Consider the following 27,231-nt stretch of genomic DNA (forward strand, 5'->3'; position numbering starts at 1 on the left):
TATATATAAATCTAATTTATATATTACTTTTAGTAATTAATTAATTAATCGCCATTAATAACTTCCTCAAAATAGCATTAAAAATAAATAAATAAAAACGATATGAAACTTAAAAAGAAAAATTAGTTCAATAAAAATTTCAAACCTTCCCTAAAATTTTTGTGGACAAAATTATAAACCATTTTTATGTAAATTTTTGTGAAATTTAATATATTGGATGCACGATCAATCATATTTATAAAATGCCCAAGAAAAAAAATATAATTTTGCAATTTTTTTGATTCGTCTAAAGAATTAAAACAGCGTAATGAACTTATTCATCACATTTAATCATCATTACATCTATATTGAATTAAAAAACAATAACAAATCAGCAGCATAAAATTACCAAAAAAAACTGATTTTGATAAGAATTGAAGGTTAAAAAGTGCATTTTTAACATGCACAACGAAAAAATGGATCTATTGTAGATAAATTATGCATACCAGAAAATAATGTTTAATTTTCTTTAATAATATTTTGTCTTTAATAATCCAATGATCCAATGATGAAGAACAAGTCTTTAATTTGAATGAAGAATCTTATCCTATAATATGAATGACAATAAAATAAATAAACAAAAAAATAGTAAATAATTTAATTACTACTAACATAACATAACCTAATAGATACCTCAAATCCAACATGAATTTGGATGGTTGGGAGCTAAAGCAATTAGGATTCCTGGATATATATAACACTTTTTATGAGTTATGAGATCTACCTGATCCTTAACAATACACACCCTTCATAAATGAGACTAAACAAAATGATGAACATTGCAAACCAACTTTGAGAAGTGTTCAGTATTTGAAGAAAAACTAGGACAAGGTATCTTACAAGGTGGTAATTAATTATGATCTTGTGTTTATTTTAAGTGAGAGTTTTATATATATGATGAATGATTAATGATGAATGATGAGGATATGCATGGAAGCATCATGCATGAGATGAATTGGTGAGACCGAGTTGGGTGAGATGGTGATGCATATCTTGAGGATGAAGGTCAAGGTTTGGTCGTTCAGGCTGAATCCAGCGTCCATCATTGCTCCTCATCATGCCCTTGTTCGCATCTTGCCTCCAGTTTGGTGGAATCATGTGATGGTCTTTCAGGAAGTCACATCCTTTATTCACCAGTGCTGGATCTCTTCCACTCGCTAGCACGAATCTTTCACCCTTTCCATGGTATCTGCACATCATCAACCATTTCACTTGCTTCATGGTTGTAAGAATACATGTTTCTTAGGTTTGACCAAACAACTATTACTGGCAATGTAAACACGAAATTAACAACTTATACCGAGCTTCCAAGAAAGCAGTCAAATAAAAAAAAAAACAAGTATTTTGTCCTTGCTAGTATATATTCAATATAGCTTCAACTTCTCCAATAATGAAATTCATGGATGGCAATGCCACTATCTAGTAATTTATGATGCATATGGTCCCATTCTTATCTAATTTATTACCATAATACATATCTATATGAAGACCAACAAAAATGTTCATCACTAATTAATTCAAATATTGATCCAGTCCTTTTATAATACCAATATATCCCTTTCCCTCAACTGAATCACTATTAATTCTTGTCACTGACGTTATGTATTAGGTTGTTCATATCATCATCATCATCAGTTATTGCTTCTTAAAATAATCAATGCCCTCTAAAATCTCTCCCTATCTCACCTAATAGCGACGTAAGTTACAACTAATATATTATGTTATTTATTCTTCTTCACAAAACGTGCTATATCATACTATATTGCCAACTATACCTTCTTTCTCAACCGACAACACAAGTTTTCAATACAAATATTTGCAATCGTACCATGTGCTTTGATTTTATTTCAATGTAATCTCAAATTAAAACTAATATATTTTATTTTTAATTTTTTGTTTCTTAAATATGGTTTTAGTTTCTAAAGCAAAATTAAAATTTACTATTATTCTAAATTTTGATACAGTATAAATATCAAACTTTAAAAATAAATAAATATAATTTTTTCACCTAATTGCATTAAATTATTTTATGTGTCAAATCATGTTTTAGGTTGACTTTTGTACTATATAAGGTGGACGATCGGTACTGGGCGTTGAGGACGATCCACTGGAGGTGATCAATGCAGCAGTAAATAACCGATCGGAAGGCGATTAATGGCATTAATGTGTATTAATGGTGAGTAACTCCTATATCGTGCGAAAGACATTTATAGCCAATTAATGGGTAATATCGGGCACATTATGCCGGATATAAAGACGTTAGCGAATGATTAGACACAAGATTTATTGCATTAAAGGGCATTAAATGACGTCCAATGGGCCGGATGATTACAAAGCCTATAAATACAGCACTAATGATCAGGTACATTTGATTTGATTGGAGACCTTGGAAGACACCCCACTAACTTGAGCGTTTACATAGGAAGAGAGGAAGCAAGTGGAGTAAAGACCTCGGATCCGCTTTAAACATAAACAACTTTTAAATTGGTTCTACAATTTCACTCATTTCTAAATCAAATATGAATATGAAACACTATTTAACATTAAAAAATTTTAAGATTATTAGACTGAGAAAATTATATTAATTGATTTTTTAAGTTTAACATCAAAATATATCAAAATTTTGATACTAATTTTCCGTCTCAGTTAAAAGATTACAAATATATTTAACTCTAAAAATTTTATTTAGATTTTAATTTGATAATTTAATAAACAAATTCAATTAATTGATTTAAAAAAACATTTAGATAGATATAAGGGCAACCAAAAAATTGCACATAAAATATGACTATATTCCAAATAGTTCATAATCAATAATAATAATAATAATAATAATAATAATAATAATATAAATAAATAAAAAAACTAGCAAAAGACACGCATATGATATGATGTCGTCTACCACCCCCGTTGCAGATTACATATGCAACATAACTCGCATGATTTATTCTACCCTTATAGGTTGGTTCAGGAAAACAGCACAGAAATCATAGCAGAAGAGCTTATAATGCAGAAAAGGGTTTGAAAGATGAAACTGACCCGTCCAGAAGATGCAGAAGAGCTTCCAAGTTATGGGCACAGACTGCATCACCGTTGGGATTCAGAAACGGCGATTTCATGTGGTCAAGCGCCAGCTCCACCCCAACGTGCGAGTAGCTCCACGGCAGCCCCTCAGCCACCTTCATCACCGCCGCCGGCAAGTTCTCGTTAAACAAAACTCCGGGAACCTTCGGCACCACATCATGCACGTTCACCACCCTCAACACCTTCACCCCCAGCCTCTCCAACCTCTCCTTAAACCTCACGTTCCCCACCCGCGGCCCCGAAAACGACATCACCGTAACCGCCACACCCCTACTATCCCTCATAACATTCACTCCCGTCTCCACAATATCATACGCGCTCAAAATCGCCAACGCACTCCCCAAACTATGCCCTGTTATCGTAATGCTCACTTCCTCCTCGCTATGAATCTCCAGCAATCTCTTCACCTCCGTCAAAACCTGTTCCCGCGCCGAGAACTTGCAGTAACCGCAACTCTCTTCTTTATCCGTGTAAAGATCTACAAATCCTGACTCCACCTTCACCGTCTCATCAGGACACGAGATCCCGTTTGAGGAGATTGGTTTCAGGAAATCCATGAGGTCCGCCACCCACTCGAGGCACGTGACTGTGCCGCGCCACGCTATGACGATGTCGCGTCTGCCGAGACGGCTGGTCATGGCGTCGTCGGAAACTGCGACGTAGCCCGCCCAATTGGCGTGCTTGCTCCACATCTTAGACCAGCGCGAGTGCTTGAAGAAGTTAGGGAGGTTGATGTTGGCGGTTGCGTAAAGGTAGCGCGTGACGGTGTAGCCGACGCGTGGCATTTCGAGGGAGGAGAAGAAGTTGTGGGGCGTGAACCTGCAGCTGCCGCAGTACTTGGAGAAGGGGTCGAAGTCGAAGGCGTCGTAGCAGGCCTGAGCCATCTCGCCGTAGCGGATCATTTCCATCCGCATGAGCGGGTCCATGGGCTCCAGAAGCCCGGCCCAGTCGTCCTCTCCTTGGATTTGGCGCCAGGCTTCAGGGAGGCGATTGAGGTGTTCCTCTAGCTTTGGTTTGTAGTTGTGGTTATGCGTGTGACGCGATGTTGCTTCCTCCTGTTCTTGGTCTCTAACGGTGGAGCTTGAGGAGTTCTCACGTGTGGCTAGTTTGATTGAGTTTTGGGTTCGTGTGAGAGGTGTTTGGAATTTGGATCGGGGTAATGGGAAAGTAAGTTGGCGCGTTTTGGGGAAGGGAAAGAACATGTTTGAGAGTGAAGGACCAGCCATGGCCATGTTCTTGAGGAAGAAGCCTTCTGTCAACAAAGAAAATTATACCTCCTGCTTTTATATAATAAGAAAAATGTTTTTAACAACTTTATATAAACTATTCATACCCTAGAAATATTTTCAATAAAATATTATTAATATAGGTGTGTACAACCTCGTGGATTTGGAGAATATTGGATTGGAAAGTGGGTTTTATTATTAAAACATGTATATAGTTATTTGTGAGTTTATTTAAAGAGATTTAGAGGTTGAAAAAAAATATTTTTAAGTTATGAATAGAATTAATATGAAAAATTATTTATAGATTAAAAAGTCAATATGTTTCTAAAATTATAAATAGTACACTTTGTAAAAATATAAAAGAAAAAATAAGCGTAAAAATATAGATTAAATTTTAAAATATAAAGGACATATAGATAAATATGTAAAGTAGACTTTCTAAAAATATAAATAAAGTAGTATAATGTGTATTATTGGACCAGAGTATTGACAAACTTGTTTAATACATATTAAATGATTTGTAAGGATAGAATAATCTAATGTTTATTAATAAACTCATATAATGTGTAAAAATAAACATGTATCATCCTCTAATTAATGTACAAACAAACTTGTCTAATGTATATTCTTAGACTCATCTAATCAATGTATAAAATGACTCATCTATATCAATATATGGAAACACTCATCTAAATTTTTTTGCTATACATGGCTATCAATGTATGGAAACACTCATCTAATGTGTATTTATACTCATATAATATTTTTCGCTATACTAATATAACCAGAATATGAACAATTTAACTAATGTGTATTAATAAACTCATATTATTTGTGAGTGGAAATAATTGTCTAATGTTGTCTAATCAATATATGAATTATTCATCTAATCTGTATTATTAAACTTGTCTAATTAATATATCGAAAAATTTGTCTAATATTTTTTCCTTTAGTTATCTAATTAATGTATTCTTAGACTGGTTAACAAAATAAAGAGAAATAGTAAGGTAAATTTTCTAGTATCTTATTTTCTTATATTATAATATATTATTTTTTTCTAATGTTTTGTCTAGTTTTTATTGTTAAATCCATCTAATAAATATTCTTTAATAATTTATTACATGATAAAGTAATTGAAAATTAAAAAAGAATAAATTAAAGGAAAGAAATAGTATACAAATATTAAGAATGTAAAGAATATAATATAAAGATATTTCTAGTTTTAGCGTAAATCAATTTAAAAATGAAATAAATCAATAAAAAAAGTAAATATCTGCATGTGAAAAAAAATTAATATAAAAAAAAATTAATTTAATAATGTACTTAAAAATTATACTTGCCAACAAAATAAAAATTGATAATAAGGTAAATTTTATAATATCTTTTTTTCTTATATTATAATAGATAGATTATAATAAATTATTTTTGTTTAATGTTCATATAGTTGATAGACTTATCTAATAAATATTCTTTAATAATTTATTATATGACCAAAAATAGAAATTATAAAAGCATAAAATGAAGAATAAAAAAATAATATAGAAATATTCAAAATAAAAAATAGTATAAAAATATTTTTTAATTTTTAAGATAAATAAATTTAAAAATAAAACAAATGGATAAAAGAGTAAATAATTTCTATGCTAATGTGACAAAAAAATAAATATAAATAAAAAGCAATTTAGTAAGGTACTAAAAACACAACTTTTAGGATACTCATCAACAAAAATAAAGATGAGTAATAAGGTAAATTATCTAATCTTCTTTTCATAAATTATAATAGATTATTTTAGTCCATTGTTATATCTCTGGTTAGACTCATTTATTTAAAAATAAATCCTAAATCAATTTTAAAAAAATGGTAAAAAAGTAAATAATATTTATGCACATATGACAAAAAAAATAAATGTAAATAAAAAAATAATTTCGTAATGTTCTAAAAAAACCAACTTTTAAAACACTGGTCAACAAAATAAAAATGAGTAATAAGGTAAGTTTCTTAATATCTTCTTTTCTTAAATTATAATAGATTATAACATTCTTTTTGTCTAGTATTAGCATTGTGTTTGTTTATCTAATGAATATTTTTTAATAATTTATTAAATGACCAAATAATTAGAAACTATAAAAACATAAAATTAAGAATGAATAAAAAATAGTATAGAAATATTAAGAATGAAAAAAATAGTGTAAATATATATTTCAATTTTTAGTATAAATCAATTTAAAATTAAAACAAATTGATAAAAGAGTAAATAAATTTTATGCACATGTCATGACAAAAAATAAACGTAAATAAATTTAGTAATATTTTAAAAAACCAACTTTCATAACACTCGTCAACAAAATAAAAATGAGTAATAAAATAAGTTTACTAATATCTTCTTTTCTTAAATTATAATAGATTATAATAATTCTTTTTGTCTAACGTTAATTTAGTATCTATTGTTAGACTCAGCTAGTAAATATTTTTTTAATAATTTATTAAATGATCAAGTAATTAGAAATTATAAAAACATAAAATTATAAGAATGAAAAAAGTATTATAGAAATATTAAGAATGAAAAAATAGTATATGTAACACCCCAAAATATAAAACATCTCACACCCAAATTTATTTCATTAATAAAGAAAACATCGTACAATATTACAATCCTCCATTTAGGAGTAACATAGTTCACACTAGAAATACATTATAATTTCACACATAAATAAAACACTCTTAATTTTATTTATGTTTTATTTTTTTTTTCTTAAAATATTCTTCATTTTTCTGCTGCTTCCTCCTTCACTTGAATTGGTTCAGACGTCGTTCCCTCATCTGCTCCCGTAACAAAAACATTATACGATCATCGCAAAAATAAGATTTTTCCGGCACAAACAAACAAGTAAGGGTGAGCTACCATGCAACATTCAAAGAAAAACATTACACTATTGCTATACGTAATACATTCACCATAAATTCATGTAAAATGCAATTATCATTCTAGACTCTATTATCCGGATATAATGTTGATGGAAGTCTCGGGTGGTCATGCACTTGTGGTGATTTCAACAACAAAAATTTTGGCCAAATATAATATATCATATCACCCACAAGGTTAATCCATTAATGTCTATAAACATAGACTAGAACCTCCTACTACTCTCACCACATAACACATCCTTCTCTAATTGATACTGGAAGATTATTAGAGTTTTAGGATAACCACCAACAACAGGACCCTCAACATCAACATATACACTAATACCATACCAATATAGAATCTCTCCATGAGACTCATATCATGCTCATTTTCCTCAACTCATGTCATACTATTACAAAATCTCCTCATAAAACTCATATCATGTTCAGATTCATAATTTCATATCAACATCATAAAATACATTCAACACAGAAATCATACAAGATAAATATATTACAAACAAATTAACAATAATAAAATCTTACTATAAATAGTCAACGGAGAAGAATCAAATGTTTGACAATCATTAAAATAAACTTAATAAAAACTCTTGGGGAAACAAGAAGTTGAATCTGGCAGAGCCGGTTAGACAACTTCTCATCCTTCCAAGAATACAACGTAATTAAATAATAAGAATAATGACAGGTTTGGGGAAATAAGAAGTTGAATCTGGCAGAGCCGGTTAGACAACTTCTAATCCTTCCAAAAATAAAAACGAATAAGGAAAACAATATAAAGTATGGGGAAACAAGAAGTTGAATCTGGCAGAGCCGGTTAGACAACTTCTCATCCTTCCAAGAATACAATGTAATTAAATAATAAGAATAATAACAGGTTTGGGGAAATAAGAAGTTGAATCTGGCAGAGCCGGTTAGACAACTTCTAATCCTTCCAAAAATAAAAACGAAAAAGGAAAACAATATAAAGTATGGGGAAACAAGAAGTTGAATCTGGCAGAGCCGGTTAGACAACTTCTAATCCATCCATAGGCAATTAATAGCATACATATGCATAACATAATCAACATCACATTTTACAACTATCACACTTGGATCTAAGCACAAAAGCAAGTTCTCATCAAAAATTCAAAATCATACAGAAACAAAATACTTCACACTCAAGATTTAAGATCAACCAAAAGCAACATATACAAGACTCAAAATAATACCAAACAAAATGTAACTCCCCTTACCTCTATTCCAGACTTAGGTTCCTCTTCTCAAACCGTTCTCCAGAAACTTCCAGAATTTCCCCTCTTCAACTAGAATTTCCTCCAACTCTCTCCTCTCACAATTTCCCTAGAATTTTGGTGCAAATCTTCATCCTCCCCCTCTTGGCTATTTATAGCCAAAAAATTTTTACTATTCATTTTTACTATTCATTTTTACTATTCACTTTTACTATTCATTTTTACTATTCAAAAATTATTTTTTATTCACCATTCTTATCTCTAATTAATTGATTCTACGTGGAGTGTCCTCTTCCACAATTTATTTTAATATATTTTTTTTTAACTATTCACTATTCACTATTCACTATTCACTATTTACTATTTACTATTTACTATTCATTCATTTTTTTTAACTTTTAAAATAAATTCTCAAATTTTTAAACTCCTTCCTTTGAAATTATTATTATTGTTACCTATCATAAATTTTAATTTATTTTTTTTTTACCATACTTTTATTAACTTTGAAAAAAACTATTTATTAAATTTAAATATTTTTCATGGGTCTTACATTCTCCCCAACAACAAAAATTTTCGACCTCGAAAATTCGACACTTCACAAAAAAAGATGGGGATAAGAATGTTTTACATCATCTTCTAATTCCCAGGTAGAGTCACCTGTTTTTCTATCCCAAACTACTCTCACTAAGTTGATAGTTTTCCCTCTAAGCTCTTTGGTTTTAGTGTCTTCTATACAAACAGGTTGCACTTCTACAGATAGATCCTCTCTGATTTCAATATCTTCTACTTCTAAAATGTGAGAAGGATCATGAACATATTTTCTTAGTTGAGAAACGTGAAAAACTGGATGGAGTTTGGCTAACTGAGGAGGTAACGCCATCTCGTAAGCGACTGGCCCAATTCTTCTCAAAATTTGATATGGACCAATGAACTTAGGAGAAAGTTTCTTCGAACGAAGAGCCCTTCCTACTCCTGTAGTTGAAGTCACCTGCAAAAAGACATGATCTCCGACTGCAAACTCCAATGGTCTCCTTCTTTGATCAGCATAGGACTTTTGTCTGCTCTGCGAAGCCTTCATTCTTTCTCGTATCAACTTTACTTTGTCTGTGGTCTGTTGTAGTAATTCAGGTCCTATCAGAGCCTTTTCACCGTCCTGGTACCAGCATAAAGGAGTTCGACATCGTCTTCCATACAGAGTCTCGTAAGGTGCCATTCCAATACTAGCATGAAAGCTATTGTTGTAGGTGAATTCCACTAGAGGAAGTACTTCATCCCAGCTACCCAGATGATCCAATACACACGTTCTGAGTAGGTCTTCTAACGATTGGATGGTTCTTTCAGATTGTCCATCGGTTTGGGGATGATACGCAGAACTCATTCGTAACTTGCTGCCCATAGCTTCCTGTAGAGTTTGCCAGAATCTAGAAGTGAATCTTGGGTCTCGATCTGACACAATGCTTGAAGGGACGCCGTGCAATCTTACTATCTCTTTTATGTACAGTTGTGCCAACTTAGCCATCGACATTCTCAGATTTATTGCTAAAAAGTGAGCAGTTTTTGTCAATCGGTCAATGATAACCCAGATAGAATCATTACCTCTTATTGTCCGTGGTAAATGGGTGACGAAATCCATAGCAATGCTATCCCATTTCCATTCTGGTATGTCTAATTGTTGTAGCAATCCTCCAGGTCTCTGATGTTCCACTTTTGCCTTCTGACAAATTAAACAAGTCGCTACAAATTGTGCTACTTCCTTCTTCATTCCTGGCCACCAAAAGGACTCCTTGAGATCTTGATACATTTTAGTCATACCGGGATGTATGCTAAAACGACTTTTGTGTCCTTCTTCAAAGATTAGTCTTTTTATATCTGCATTGTCTGGTACACATATTCTACTTCTGAATCTTAATACATCATCAGATCCTAGCCTAAATTCTTTCGCCTTTTCTGTACCGATCATTTTTGTTATCTTTTTCAAGCCAGGATCCGACAATTGCTTCTCTTTAATTAAAATAAGAAAATCACTAGATATAGTCAGACTACTACATCTAATGAAATCTTCTCCAAACTCCATCTGTAACTTCAGATCTCTGAACTTCTCCACCAACTCTTGTTCTTTGATCATCAAATGAGAAACATGAATTGCCTTTCTACTCAAAGCATCGGCTACCACGTTTGCTTTTCCTGGATGATATAGGAGTTCAAAATCATAATCCTTCAAGAATTCCATCCACCGTCTTTGCCTCATATTCAGCTCCTTTTGGTCGAATAAGTACTTCAAGCTTTTGTGATCGCTGAATACTTGAAATTGAGCTCCATAGAGATAGTGCCGCCAAATCTTCAAGGAAAATACCACTGCTGCCAATTCCAAATCATGAGTAGGGTAGTTCTTCTCATGAGTTTTTAATTGTCTTGAAGCGTATGCCACCACTTTTCTTTCTTGCATGAGCACACAACCTAATCCCTGATGAGAAGCATCACAATAAACTTCAAACTTTTTACTTGGTTCAGGGATTACCAAAACCGGTGCACTAGTCAGCTTCTGCTTCAGCTCCAAAAAACTCTTCTCACACTTATCCGTCCAGACAAAAGGTTGATCTTTACGAGTTAGTTGTGTTAAAGGCGCTACTATTCTAGAGAAATTCTCTATAAACCTTCTATAGTAGCCAGCTAATCCCACAAAACTCCTTATTTCTGTTATAGTCTTCGGTCTTTCCCATTGCAACACTGCTTCAACTTTTGTTGGATCCACCGCTATGCCTTGAGATGATATAACATGTCCTAAGAATTTCACTTCTTGCATCCAAAACTCGCATTTTGACATCTTTGCATACAATTTCTTCTCCCTCAAGATCCCAAGGATGGTTCTTAAGTGTTCAACATGTTCTGCTTGAGTCTTAGAATAGATAAGTATGTCATCTATAAAGACTACGACAAACTTATCTAGGAATGGTTGAAAGATTCTGTTCATGAAATCCATGAATAGAGCTGGAGCATTAGTTACACCGAATGGCATAACTACATACTCGTAGTGTCCGTATCTGGATCTAAAAGCGGTCTTCTGTACATCTTCTGGCTTCACCAAAATTTGATGATATCCAGACCTGAGATCTATCTTTGAAAACACCTGAGCTCCATGCAACTGGTCCAGCAGATCATCAATCCTAGGTAGAGGATATTTGTTCTTGATGGTTAGCTTGTTCAACTGTCTGTAGTCGATACACAATCTAGAGCTTCCATCCTTCTTCTTTACCAAGAGTACAGGTGCTCCCCAAGGTGACACACTTGGTCGAATAAATTGCTTCTCCATTAGTTCTTCAATTTGCTTCTTCAATTCAATTAACTCCGCCGGAGCCATTCGATATGGGGCTACTGATACTGGTCCAGCTCCGGGTATTAAATCAATGGAGAATTCTATTTCTCGTTGAGGAGGCAGTCCTGATACTTCTTCTGGGAACACATCACTAAACTCATTAACTATAGGAACATCGAGATTTTGTTCATTTTTCTCGACTTCCACATGAGTCAAGATAACGAAACACGAAGATCCTTCTTTGACTTCCTTTAACACTTGTTGCACTGACAACAACTCCGCTTCTTCAGGATTAGGGAAAATCAACTCCTTTTTGCTACAATCAATAAGGATACGATTGGCAGATAACCAATCCATTCCTAAGATTACATCTAAACCTTGTAAGGGTAAAGATATAAGATGTACTTTGAACCTACGTCCTTCTATAACTATTGGACATTGAGGACACATCCTCGATGTTTTTATCAGTTTAGAGGCTGGTGCAGATACCATGAGATCATATTGTAACTCTCTCACGGGTAGGTTCAACTCTTGAATAAGAGTTTCAGACAAAAAGGAATGTGTCGCTCCAGAATCAAATAGCACATTCAACTCTCTACTAGCTATCATACAACATCCAATGATGAGATTACCTGATTTTGCAGCTTCTGCTCCAGTCAAAGCATAGACCCTTCCAGTTGCTTGGGGCCTATTGTCCGTCCTTCTCTGTTGAATCGGTTGTTGAGGTTGAGTTGCTTCTCTTTTAGAGGGACAATTTCTAGCAAAATGTCCTTCTGCTCCGCAAAGGAAACATTTGATGTGTGAATTAACTTGTGGACAAACGTTCTTCAGATGAGGTCCTCCGCAAACGTAACATTGGATTGTTTTATGTTGGGATTGCATTTGATGAGGATTCCTTTGAGGTTGCGGTCTTTCATAAGGACGGATCCTTATGTTCTGTCCAACTCGTGACCCAGATGGTCCTCCTACCCTTGGTAACTTCTGAGCTTCAACCTCACTTATTAACCTTTCCACAGCTTTGGCATGTTCCACTAAAGCAGCAAACTCCTTAATAGCTAAAGGATTCACAGCTAGTTGAATGTTTGCTCTTAATCCATTTTTGAATTTCCTGCACCTCCATTCTTCATTTGACGGTTGGGTGTAGAAACGAACCAAGTGTTTGAACCTGTCGGCATATTCAGCTACAGATTTGTTGCCTTGCACCAGCTGCAAGAACTCCACCTCTTTCAAATGTCTCACACTGTCCGGAAAGTACTCAGCATAAAATTTACTCTTAAAAATTTCCCAAGTGATAATCTCACCGCTTTCCTCTAATACTAGCTTCGTGTTGTTCCACCAGTGTACTGCTTCCCCAGATAGCTGATACTCAGAGTATGCCAACCTAGTTTCGGGTGGACACCTTTTCGCTTCAAAAATCTTTTCCATGTTCCTTATCCAGAGATCAGCCTCATCCGGACTTGTTTTCCCATTAAAAATAGCTGGACGATGTTGCAGAAAATTTTCTAAGGTCCATTCCTGAACTCTTTGAGGTTGAGTTTCCACATGGGTGCCATTCTCGGCTAGTTGTCTTAAGGTTTCCACATGTTGTCTTTGGCTTGCTTCAGAATTTAGTCTGGCCGTTTCTAACTGTTGTAGGGCCGTTGTGTGCTGTTGCATTAAAGCAGCTCCTTGTTGTTGAAGAGCGGATGCGATAGATTCTAAAGCCCTTGCAAGGCTGGGTACCTCAGGGGTTTCACGGTTGGGTTGTCTACGAGCCATTTCTCTCTGTTCACACAGAGAATTATTGTTATTATGAGTTATAATATGAGTTTGTAGGATTAATCCACAACTCTTAGGTCGTCTGTAGGACGAACCGCTCTGATACCACTAAATGTAACACCCCAAAATATAAAACATCTCACACCCAAATTTATTTCATTAATAAAGAAAACATCGTACAATATTACAATCCTCCATTTAGGAGTAACATAGTTCACACTAGAAATACATTATAATTTCACACATAAATAAAACACTCTTAATTTTATTTATGTTTTATTTTTTTTTTCTTAAAATATTCTTCATTTTTCTGCTGCTTCCTCCTTCACTTGAATTGGTTCAGACGTCGTTCCCTCATCTGCTCCCGTAACAAAAACATTATACGATCATCGCAAAAATAAGATTTTTCCGGCACAAACAAACAAGTAAGGGTGAGCTACCATGCAACATTCAAAGAAAAACATTACACTATTGCTATACGTAATACATTCACCATAAATTCATGTAAAATGCAATTATCATTCTAGACTCTATTATCCGGATATAATGTTGATGGAAGTCTCGGGTGGTCATGCACTTGTGGTGATTTCAACAACAAAAATTTTGGCCAAATATAATATATCATATCACCCACAAGGTTAATCCATTAATGTCTATAAACATAGACTAGGACCTCCTACTACTCTCACCACATAACACATCCTTCTCTAATTGATACTGGAAGATTATTAGAGTTTTAGGATAACCACCAACAACAGGACCCTCAACATCAACATATACACTAATACCATACCAATATAGAATCTCTCCATGAGACTCATATCATGCTCATTTTCCTCAACTCATGTCATACTATTACAAAATCTCCTCATAAAACTCATATCATGTTCAGATTCATAATTTCATATCAACATCATAAAATACATTCAACACAGAAATCATACAAGATAAATATATTACAAACAAATTAACAATAATAAAATCTTACTATAAATAGTCAACGGAGAAGAATCAAATGTTTGACAATCATTAAAATAAACTTAATAAAAACTCTTGGGGAAACAAGAAGTTGAATCTGGCAGAGCCGGTTAGACAACTTCTCATCCTTCCAAGAATACAACGTAATTAAATAATAAGAATAATGACAGGTTTGGGGAAATAAGAAGTTGAATCTGGCAGAGCCGGTTAGACAACTTCTAATCCTTCCAAAAATAAAAACGAATAAGGAAAACAATATAAAGTATGGGGAAACAAGAAGTTGAATCTGGCAGAGCCGGTTAGACAACTTCTCATCCTTCCAAGAATACAATGTAATTAAATAATAAGAATAATAACAGGTTTGGGGAAATAAGAAGTTGAATCTGGCAGAGCCGGTTAGACAACTTCTAATCCTTCCAAAAATAAAAACGAAAAAGGAAAACAATATAAAGTATGGGGAAACAAGAAGTTGAATCTGGCAGAGCCGGTTAGACAACTTCTAATCCATCCATAGGCAATTAATAGCATACATATGCATAACATAATCAACATCACATTTTACAACTATCACACTTGGATCTAAGCACAAAAGCAAGTTCTCATCAAAAATTCAAAATCATACAGAAACAAAATACTTCACACTCAAGATTTAAGATCAACCAAAAGCAACATATACAAGACTCAAAATAATACCAAACAAAATGTAACTCCCCTTACCTCTATTCCAGACTTAGGTTCCTCTTCTCAAACCGTTCTCCAGAAACTTCCAGAATTTCCCCTCTTCAACTAGAATTTCCTCCAACTCTCTCCTCTCACAATTTCCCTAGAATTTTGGTGCAAATCTTCATCCTCCCCCTCTTGGCTATTTATAGCCAAAAAATTTTTACTATTCATTTTTACTATTCATTTTTACTATTCACTTTTACTATTCATTTTTACTATTCAAAAATTATTTTTTATTCACCATTCTTATCTCTAATTAATTGATTCTACGTGGAGTGTCCTCTTCCACAATTTATTTTAATATATTTTTTTTTAACTATTCACTATTCACTATTCACTATTCACTATTTACTATTTACTATTTACTATTCATTCATTTTTTTTTAACTTTTAAAATAAATTCTCAAATTTTTAAACTCCTTCCTTTGAAATTATTATTATTGTTACCTATCATAAATTTTAATTTATTTTTTTTTTTACCATACTTTTATTAACTTTAAAAAAAACTATTTATTAAATTTAAATATTTTTCATGGGTCTTACAGTATAGAAGTATATTTTAATTTTTAGGATAAATCAATGTAAAAATAAAAAAAATGGATAAAAGAATAAATAACTTTTATGCACATGTGACAAAAATATAAATGTAAATAACAAAATAATTAGTGATGTTTAAAAAAAATCAACTTTTGGTTAACAAAATAAAAATGAGTAATAAGATATGTTTCCTAATCTTTTCTTTTCTTCAATTATAATAGATTATAATACATTTAGTTTATCTAGTGTTAGCTTTTCTTTTCTTTAATTATAATAGATTATAATATATTTAGTTTATCTAGTGTTAGTTTAGTATGTTGCTTGACTTAATGTAATGTATATTCTTTAATAATTTATTAAATTATTAAGTAATTAGAAATTATAAAAAGCATAAATTTAAAAATTAAAAAAATAATATAGAAATATTAAGAATGAAAAAAAAATAGAAACATGTTTCTATTTTTAGGATAAATCAATTTAAAAACAAAATAAATGGATAAAATATTAAATAACTTCTATACACACGTGTTAAAAAAATAAAAAATAAATAAAAAACAATTTAATAATATACTAAAAAATTAACTTTTAGGACACTCATAAAAAACAAAGATGGGTAATAAGCTAAATTTTCTAATATTTTTTTTATATTACTGCCAAAAAGTTATAATATTGATGATAGTTTAAATTGTAAATTTTAACCATTAAAAACCATTGGAATTTGTAACAGTTAAAATAACCACCAAAATTACACATATCAAATACAATTTGTGACAAAAATATTTAACGGGTGGTATTTTTGTTAGAAAAAGGGAAAAAAATTCTACCAGTTCAGAACAGCCACAAATTATATTCTTTTTTTTTATAATCTTTTATCATATTCTAATAATTAAAAACTGATATAAAATATATTATATTTTTTTATTATTTGACACTTATTAACAATCTGGAATCACCACAAATTATTTAAAACATGTTTTAAAATTTTCAATTTTTTAATTATTAATTATTTTCACTAATTTTATAGTAAATAATTAAATTATCTATTTTATCTAAAGTTATTCAAGAGTCAAAATGGCAAAAGCTAAGAAATGAAATAGACTATCAAATGACAAACTCTACATGTTTTACATTCAAGTTTTACATTTAGAGGAATTAAATTAAGATGGAAAAACTTAACTAGAGCAAATTGAAAAACTTAAGGAAAATATTGCTATAGTCTAAAAGCTTAAGTAAATGTAGGTCTGAAATAAAAGTCTTACTCGAATATTATAAAATAGGAGTAAAATCTTTGAATTGTGGCCTCCTTCTCTTATTAACCATGAATGTTGTGGCCAGGTATAGTAAAAGGTGTGGAGCACTCGTTTGGATAGCATTTAGATACCTTAATATTGCATTATATTTAGAGGAAGCAACATTGCAAATATTAAACAAAGAAGAGATAACTCGTCCCAAAGAGAGGAAATAATTGATTAGTTTGACGATCATTAATAGTTAAAGGGTTTAATTATTTAATTGGTCTTTTTTTTTTAAGTTGATTCAATTTTTATTCTAAATACATTTTAGTTTAATTTAATCCTTTTTTTTTTTAAATGTTCAATTTAATCTTCATCGTGGACGACGTTAAAATTGCTAACATCAAAGTGAGTTTTAGTGATTAGGTGATATCTATGTGAAATATGGGTACAATATGTTGGTTGATGTGATTTATAGTGTAAATTTTTTATTTAGGTTTAACATGAATGAAAAAGGGTACAGAGATTGGAAACCTAAATTTGGGGATTTGTTTATTCCGTTCTCATTTATGGAGAAGAACCTACTGCATTTGGTAATTGGAGTCTTCTTCTTTGTCAAAGGTGAGTTTGAACTATTACTTTGGTTAGTGGTTTCCAATTGTACGTTTGTGGGTTTTAATTTAGAGTTTTATAGTGCTTAACTACGTGACAAAAAAAATTCGATTGCTGCTTTCACATTTGTTGTGAAGTGTATTTTATAGTGTTTACCTTGTATTGTGTCAATTGTGTATGTAGTAGGTGGGTTGAACTTGTAGACCCCTTTAAAAGATATTACGATTTTGTGTTTGTTTTGGGGTATCAGTTGTAATTTGTGTTCTTTTTGTGGCATTGGTATTTGACATTGTAAGTGGTTATATTATATAGGTGTGGATGTGTGATGATTTCTTTAAAGTTGTGATCTACCATGGTGGGCATTTTGTAGATAATGGGACTCTCAAATATAGTAATGGGAAAATAGGTATATCGGTTTATAACCCTAATTGGTAGAGTTATTTTGAGATAATGGAGAAACTTAAAAAGATGGGTTATAATGTCGTGAATGAGTTATGGTATAGTTTTGGAATCGGTTTTGTGTTGCTTAAAAAGTTGAAGCTCTTGTGTGATGATAACGCGAGAAATGTATATGACCAATATTTTGAGAAGAAATGGTGAGGTGTACTTGTGTAGTATACATAATGACTGAAGTTGAAGTAGAAGATAATTTTTGAAATCTTACCTTGCGAGTGATGAACCTAATGTTGAAGTGGAGTGTGAGATGGATGATTATAGTCGTTGTGAGGCTAGGGATCACATGGATCTTGATGTTAACATTGTGGACCAGGATGGTGGGGCTGGTGAGGCGACATGTAGGATGAGGTTGATCTTAGTGTAAGCAAGAGGTGCAGGGTGAGTGATAATAAGGTTGACTCTAAACTAGAGGATGATATTGATAATCATCATGAGGAGGGAATGGGGGTTGAGTGCGAGGTTGAGGATGATTTACGGGTGAAGGCTTAGTCTGAGGTTGAGGCTGATTTTGGGGTAAAAGGTGAGTGTGGGGTTGAGGCTAATGAAGAAGGGGGATAAGTTTGCACATGAAGGTGTTGACAATGTAGAAGAACTATAGTTCATGTTAGTGTTGATTATGATCAAGATAATATAGTTAACCAAAATTTCTGGAGGGTAGTGTTGAAGTAGAAGTTGCATTTAGTGAGGTAAGTATAAGTCGAAATACCAAATTGGGGGATGATGAGGCTAAAGGTTTGGGATGTGATGAAAGTGGTAATATGAAGATGCATGATAGAGGATTATTTGATAACGAGTGGGAATCATGCCACTTTGACAATGGTGAAGATAGTGATCAATCATTGGGTTTAGAAAGCAACAGTAAATAAAGATTTGTGACATTTTCAATGTCTAAAAACCTGACTGAATACAAGTGGGAAATTGACACATTTTTCATAAATAAGGCATAGTTTGTAGAAGTCAAAGGACATATGAAGTGTATTATGAAAGGAAATTAAAATTACAAAAGAATGATAAATGCAGAGTTAAAGTGATATGTTTGGGGGCAAAATGAAAGTATAATTTCGTTTGCATATTGTGGGTACGTGCTTACAACAAAGATATGTCAATTAAGGAGAATATATGACAATCAAACATGTACAAGAGAATTCCATATTAATATATTGAATGTTAAGTGGTTAAGTGGAGAGTTAAGGAATACAATAAGAGACAATCCAAGTATAAGGGTAGTCGATATTCGTAACAAAATAACCAAGAAGTGGAATGTTGCAATCACTAAGTTAATGGCACATAGAGAGAAGGGATTAACCACTAAGCATGTTGAAGGTTCTTTTAAGGATCAATTTAAAAAAATATATTATTATGCCCATGAGATCATTAAATTAAATTTGGGATCTACTACAAATGTTAAAGTGAAAACAAATGTAGGGGAAACATATTTCATGAGATTTTATGTGTTTGAAAGCATGCAAAGATAGTTTTACCTCTTGTTACCCTATAATTAGTTTGGATGAGTTATTTTTTTCAAAGGAAAATATGGAGGTGAATTGTTTGGTAGCTATTGGAATGGATGATAATGATCAGATGTTGCCAATAACATGGGTTGTTGTTGTAGTAGAAAATAAAGATACATGGACTTGGTTTTTGGACTTGGTAGTTGAGAATCTTGGTGGTCATGATGTTTATGCCTCAATGACTTTCATGTCAGATGAACAAAAGGTATATATTACAATTTTTGTTTTTGGTTTAACTTTAATGGACATGCAAGTGTCTTCTTGTGATAGAGTTTGTTGTCTACTATACAATTATATTTGTTTGGAGTTGATCAAAGATTTTGTATGTGTCATTTATATGTAAACTTTAGGAAGAAATTTTAAAAAATAAATAAATGTTTGATGGGAAGGCATAAGAATAAATATTAAGAATGAAATGAATAATTTAGAAATATATTTCTATTTTGAGGATAAATTAATTTAAAAATAAAACAAATTGATGAAAGAGTATATGAAAGTGACACAAAAATAAATAAATAAAATATTTAGTGATGTACTAAAAATATAAATATTTAGGACACTTGTCAACAAAATAAAGATGAATAATAAAATAAATTTCTTAACAGTATTTGTTGTTAAACTCATCTAATAAATATTTTTTTAATAATTTATTACATGACCAAATAATTAGAAATTATAAAAACATAAAGATAAATAATTTATACGAACAAATAAAATTGAAATTAAAAACATTTTAGTGATGCACTAAAAATATAAACATTTAGGACACTTGTCAACAAAATAAAGATGAATAATAAGGTAAATTTTCTAACATCTTATTTTCTTATATTAAAATAAATTATAATAGATTATTTTTTCAATTGTTAGACTCATCTAATAAAATTTTTAATGATTTATTATATGACTAAATAATTATAAATTATAAAAACATAAAGATAAATAATTTATTTGCACATGCGAAAAAAATAAATATAAATAAAAAAATTATAATATACTAAAGAAAACAACTTTTAAGAGAAGATAAATTTCCTAGTATTTTCTTTTTATTTTTTTATATTATAATAAATTAATTTGCATTGACGATATTGTTTTTGTTTTTGTTTTTCTAATTTATTAATTTGTGTCATTCATATAAGTAAGTCATTTAATGGAAATGGGAAATAATTAACTTCTCAACTAGGCAAGACTACTGTAATCATGACTTTAAATCTATCTTCTAAATCATTTTAAATTAACAAGTGGAAGATTAATTAGATTTAGAAATGGAGAGCAATCACGAACTTTAAGCATTTATAAAAGAATTAACCAATAACTTTCGTTGATCTAAAAGGAGTTAATCTAGAAAACATAAAATATTATTAATAAATAACTTTCTTTGAAGCTTTCAAACCCTTTATCTTAAGTTATCATCTAATTTATCAAACTTTTAATGACTTAGTTCTTAACTATTAGCATGTCATCCTATTAGAAAAAACCATTGTTACAAATAAAAAAACAACCTCGACTTCTTAGAGCATGAGCATTATTATTGCAGTAACTCATTAAATTCGTCACTAATAAACCCATATATACCCGTCATTCACTTTTACTTTTTTTTCTTAATTAATTTTAAAAAAGGCTTACAAAAAGAAAACTAAAAACAAAACAAAAATTACGAATTGACAGTATCTTTAATCCTGTTGGTAAAATATTAACAAAAAAAAAATCTAATTTAATAAAATTTTCAAATATTAAAATTAAATTTAAAAAAAAACAAAAACAAAGACCTATTACAACATGTCAACTAAAATGGGGTTAAATATGTTTTTAGTCCCTAAACTATTGACCGTTTCTGGTTTTCGTCCCTCTTCCAAAGTAAGGTACAATTTAGTCCTCAATCTTTAAAAAACGTTCGTTTTAGTCGAAAAAACGAACGTTTTGAGGACTAAAACGAGGACTAAAAACAAAATTTTGAGGACTAAAACGAACGTTTTTCTAAAGAATGAGGACCAAATTGTACCTTACTTTGGAAGAGGGACGAAAACCAGAAACGGCCAATAGTTTAGGGACTAAAAACATATTTAACCCACTAAAATGGATAGAAAATAAACAATTTAGTTTTTTTTTTCTCAATACAAACAACTTTAATTATTAAAAACTTGCTTCAAATATCCCGTGTAACATCCCAAAAATATAGTATAAAACTATATAATAGAATAATCACATGTTAATAATACTACATATCAGTCTTACAAAAGATATGATGTGCGCTTATGGCCGAACGACCTTACAGAAAACAAGACAGTTAAAATTGTACAAATAAGCAGTCCAGACCGAACGGTTTACAAAAGGCCTATACCGAACGGTCATGGCACAAAAAAACTAACTATTGACCGAACGGTTCTACTGTTCGGTCTTAACTTCTACCTCGACTAAACTTTCTTCTTCCAGCGCTTCTTCCAACAACTTTTCTCCTTCTGCTCACATCCACACGGATGATCATTGCGACAGGATAACAACCGAACGTACAAAACAGACAAGACAGAAAAAAATAGGGTAAGGTTATGTAATTCAATTCAAGTATCAACATAGATTTCATACAATTCAAATAAACGAGATAGTTCATTCACTTTTTCATGCAAAGCCTAATACTAGACTCTGACTGTCCGGACTGTATGAATTTTGTGTAGCTACGACGTTCGTGCACCCGAGTGATGTAGTAACTGGGATACCCTCAACAGTTGCCACCCGAGGTTAGTCCTATCTGTCCAAATTAACCATAAGGACTAGGACCTCCTGCCATGCCCACACATGACTTACCCTTCTCTACGTGAGAACGAGTAATCACGGAATATCATGATGAACCGCCAGCTTAGCGTGCCCACATTCATACTTTACAAATTCCAATAACCATTCATGAGATATTCCTCCCCGGAATACTCTTTCATAATCAAAGACGTTTCATCCATATCATATTCCATCATCTTTCATTATTAAACCTCAATTGAACCAATTTGAACAAAGATCCCTTAGGATACCAAATACCGAACGTAAATCTTCAACCCCGAACGAGACCGAACACTTAGAGTGAGACCGAGAGGTTTCCAGTTCCAAAACAGATCAAAACCGAGAGAGAGAGTTACTATCGGGGTTGGGAAGAGAACGATTACAATAATATTTCACAAGGACTAATAGAAGTGAATGTTATTTACAAAGTGAGCCAATTTAATGAACTGACTCATGAGCGTTTAGACCGAACATTGTAAAGCCTAGGCCGAGTACTAAGACTTTAGGCCGAAACCAATGAAGACAGACACTATAAGACATCAATTGATAGTACTTGAAGAAATCATATGAAGAAACCGAACGCTATAAATACTTAGCTTATTTATGAGTTTAACATCAAGAAAACCGAATACCAGTCGAAGACCGAGCACGATAGAGGGCGAACTCTATGGAGTTTGGACGAACGCTCTTATTATCAAGATAGATTACGGAAAGGAGAACAAGCGTTTGGTGTAAGACCTAGCACTTACTTAGTACAAGTACTTGGTGTAAGACCGAGCACTACTTAGTACGATCGCTTGGTGTAAGACCGAGCACTACTTAATTTATAGAATAAAGACTTGATAAATATACGATATCAATTAACTAATGTTCAAGAACGAACGAAATATAAAAATACATATAGATATACTTAAATTTATAACAGAATACCAAGGAACGAATATCCTTGGTTGAATGCTTATATACAAATTTTACTAAACGAAGACGCTCGGTCCTCAACTGGAATTCCAAATGAAAGAATCCAGTTCCAAACGAGTCCACGAGAAAACCGAACGGTCAAAGACCATTCAGTAACGAACATAAATTTTCATATGGAATTTCATACTTAGAATTATTTATATCAATTCATTTCTCAACATCTATATTCATAATTTCATACATCCATATAATAGTAAATTTTCATACTTCATACAGTCGAAACATAGTAACAATCATATTTCATATTAATTCAACAATTCAACGAACATACATACATTCAAAACGAACATAAAAATCAAATTATATAAGCTTCCCTTACCTCTAACGTGACCGAACGCTCACAGCTTGTATAGAATAGCTCACCACCAGAAATCTTAGAATCCTACGGTCACGCTTTATGAAACTAAACCAAACAAAAGGCCAAAAATGTGCTCAGAATGAGATGATAAACTCATGCAACCAGAACTTGGCTTGCATGTGTCAGAAAAGGAACGTTCTAAGAAGAGAAGGAACTCACCAGCTTAAAACCACAACTTGATCGGTGCAAAGTGAACCCCTTGACACCAAGAAGACTCAGGCACTGCCTGAATGATGATCGGATGAAAGAAAAGGTAAGAATTTGTAGAGAGAAGAATGAGATTTGTAGAGAGAAGGAGGAGAGAATGAAAGTTTCAGAAATCTGGGAAAGAAGGATGCATGCAGAAAGTGGCGTGAAAATTTGAAAACTTAGAGTTTTCCTCCCACCATCATTAGCCAAACGGCCACTCAGCTGCTCACACATGTCTTCCACTATCTGATTTCCAGCTTCCCTTCCTCGACACTTGTCTTCCATTAAGAAGGGTTTTGAGTGGATTTTAATGGGTCTGACATCCCGCAAAAAATTTTACATCATTATATTTATTAATAATTTATTTATTTTATTATTTTATTTATAATTTAATGATTTTTTAAAATTAAGATTTTTTTATAAAATTATTATTACATAATTGTTTTCTCACAATACCAAATTTTGAAAAATTAAACGTGAATTAAAGTTGCATAGCAAAAATAATAACTAAATTTTTTTTATTATAGCTTTCAAAACATTTTGAACATGTTCCACCATATTTGTTTGTAGTTGATGATATCTCAAATCACGAACTTTTCAAGTTGATGGAATCCCATTGAAGGTACAAACTTGGTATGGTTCATATTCCAGAATCATGTTATGTAATAATAGACAAATGCACATAATATATACTTGATTGTATTCATAGCACTTCAAATGTAAGATTCAAACACTTCAAATGTGTAACTTCTTGATGATAAGAAACAAATTTGTTGTTATCTCCTCCTTGCCTAGTAATGGTCTTCACAAGTGTCACCTATTTTAGATTGATATATCATCCATTAGATAGTGTTTAAAAATACAATATATATATATATATATATATATATATATATATATATATATATATATATATATGTATGTACTACTATATATACATAAATAAAATTTAAAATAATTGCTTATGAATACAATATATAGAAATGATATAAATATAACTATTTTAATTACTTACTTATTATCAAAGCAATGTATATTTAAACCTATGTATATCTACTACTTGTTACTAGTAATTTATATTTGGATTTTTTTAATAACAAGTAATAAAAATAAAATTATTGGTGGTAAGAATATATGTTATATTATTTTTGGTTGCATATATTTATGGTTTTATTTAAATTATGAAATTGAAATTATTCTTAAAGAGATTAAAATTTTAAAACTTATACTTTTCAGTGAAACTTGTATGAATTATTTTTTAGAAACACTAAATTTGTTTGTAGTAATATGTTATTAAGCAGATTTATTTTATTATACTTTAATATAAATATTTAATTTGAATTTATGCTTTAAATCATATTTTCACAAATTATTTTGAATCAATAATTAAATAATTTATTGATACTTAAGGGTAAAAGAAAAATTAACATATAATTTTAGTGCAAAAATAAGTATATTAGATCGGTTCTGGAGTGTAAGTGATTAATATCTGTCAATGTAATATGGTGAAGATATTAGATCGATTCTGAAACAATGGATCTAATATCTTTAAATGAAAAAAAATGAAAACATTTTCAAAAGTGGTTTATGCACACTTGTTGCATTGTTGGCAAATCTACTGCAATGGTTGACGATAGTGCTCACGTATGCTCTGTTGAAGGTTAACAATGGTGCGGCTCTGGTTTATTGCGTTCTAGCTCCAAGTTTGTCATTGGCGAGGTGGTGTTCGAATAGTGTTGCATGGCTCATTGCAAATCTGGTTTGCGAGCTTATTTTTTCGATGCTACTGGTGCGTGGAGCTCTGGGGATGTTCGTGGTTGTAAGGCGCATTGGCTGACGGTGACAACAATGTTGATGACGACGCTAATGTCATTGCAATGGTGGAGCTCTGGTAGACCAAAATTGTGATGAATGAGAAAAATATTGCATTGGAAGAGAAGGTTTTGAGGCTTTGAAAATGAGAGAGAAAAGAATTGAAAAGTAAAGAAAAACCGAAGGTTGTGTTATGGGTGGTGAGAAGAGAAGAAACTTTGCAAAAAGTGAGAAAAGAGTTTCGCATCAAGACAAAGTCCTATTAGATTGATTCTTTCTTTAAATGATCTAATAGACACATATTAGATTAGTTACATTTATAACTAATTTAATATGTACATATATTATATCGGTTCCTACTACAATAGGTCTAATATAACTCCTAGTAATAAGTCTAACATAAAAGAGTAATATTTTACCATAAGAAAAATTAATATTACCGATGGTCTAAATTCTTCCGTAATACATAAAATTTGTTGGTAAATCAAAACTATTGACGGGCTACTAATGATAAAATATTTGTCGATAAAATATTCACTAATAAATTTTATTGATGGATAAAAAATCTTATCAATAATTACTGATGACCACAAACTCGTCGATAATTATCTGTTAGTAATTATCGATGGAAGAAATTGGTTAGTAAATATCATAATTTGATTCTTCTTCTTCCTCTTCCTCCTTATTTTCTTCATCTTTCTTTTATTTATTTTTTCTTTACTTCTTTTTTTCCTCCTTCGGCTCAACTGTTGCCACTATTGGCTCCTTCAGCTCTGTCGTTGTTGATAGCTCCACCTCCTCCTCTTCTTCCTTTTCATTCTCTTCTTTCTCTTCCTTTCCTCCCACTCTTCCTTTTTCTCCTCTAATACCACCACTGCCTTCATACTATTGTCGTTCCATTGTCGCTCTGCTGCTATATCATTTTTGACTCCTTCCCCTCCTTATCCTTCTTCTTCATTTTCTTTTCTTATTTTTCTCACATATCTCTAATTAATTTATAAACATATCTCATCAAATTTAATAGGAATTTTGACACTTATTTTACCAACGAGTTTATTAACGAAAAAATTCATTAATGATCAAACTTCTAGATTATAGAGAGATTTTTAAAAAATTCGATTTCTAACAATATTTTGCATGAAATGGTCAAAAATCCAAAATGAGAAATTTAATGTCATTTAACAATGAAATTTACTAACAAAAAAATCCATCATTCTAGGTTATCAACGCCTTTTTACCATAAATATTTTATCAGTAATTCAAATTACAAACCAACATATTTATTTCTATTGATAAAATTTGTCAATAAATTTTATTTTATTAATAAATTTATTTTTATCAATTGTTGGTAATAATTTTTTTATAGTGTTTAAACTTAATGCAACCATATTTATGAAAGGAAATTATTTAAAAGGAGAAAATAATAATGTTTATGAAAGGCAATTATTTAAGGAGAGAAAATAATAGTGTTTAAATAATTGTTCAATATATACACATGCCAAAA

The 27,231-nt window shown here is 31.4% G+C and overlaps 1 protein-coding gene across 1 annotated transcript; it reads right to left on the minus strand.

Annotated features, from left to right (window-relative positions):
- Nucleotides 1-665: 665 nt before the first annotated feature.
- On the minus strand, nucleotides 666-4,436 carry LOC124832565 (phospholipase A1-Igamma1, chloroplastic-like). The gene is made up of 2 exons (XM_047306801.2): nucleotides 3,079-4,436; nucleotides 666-1,228 (listed from the first exon to the last, which is right to left on the minus strand). Exons 1-2 carry the CDS (start codon nucleotides 4,353-4,355, stop codon nucleotides 979-981), a joined length of 1,527 nt encoding a protein of 508 aa, XP_047162757.1. The 5' UTR covers nucleotides 4,356-4,436; the 3' UTR covers nucleotides 666-978.
- Between the last annotated feature and the right edge of the window lie 22,795 nt (nucleotides 4,437-27,231).

The sequence above is a fragment of the Vigna umbellata genome, chromosome 8 (genome assembly GCF_029865625.1).
Source record: "Vigna umbellata cultivar VRB3 chromosome 8, Vumbellata_1.0, whole genome shotgun sequence".
Taxonomy (NCBI): Eukaryota; Viridiplantae; Streptophyta; class Magnoliopsida; order Fabales; family Fabaceae; genus Vigna; species Vigna umbellata.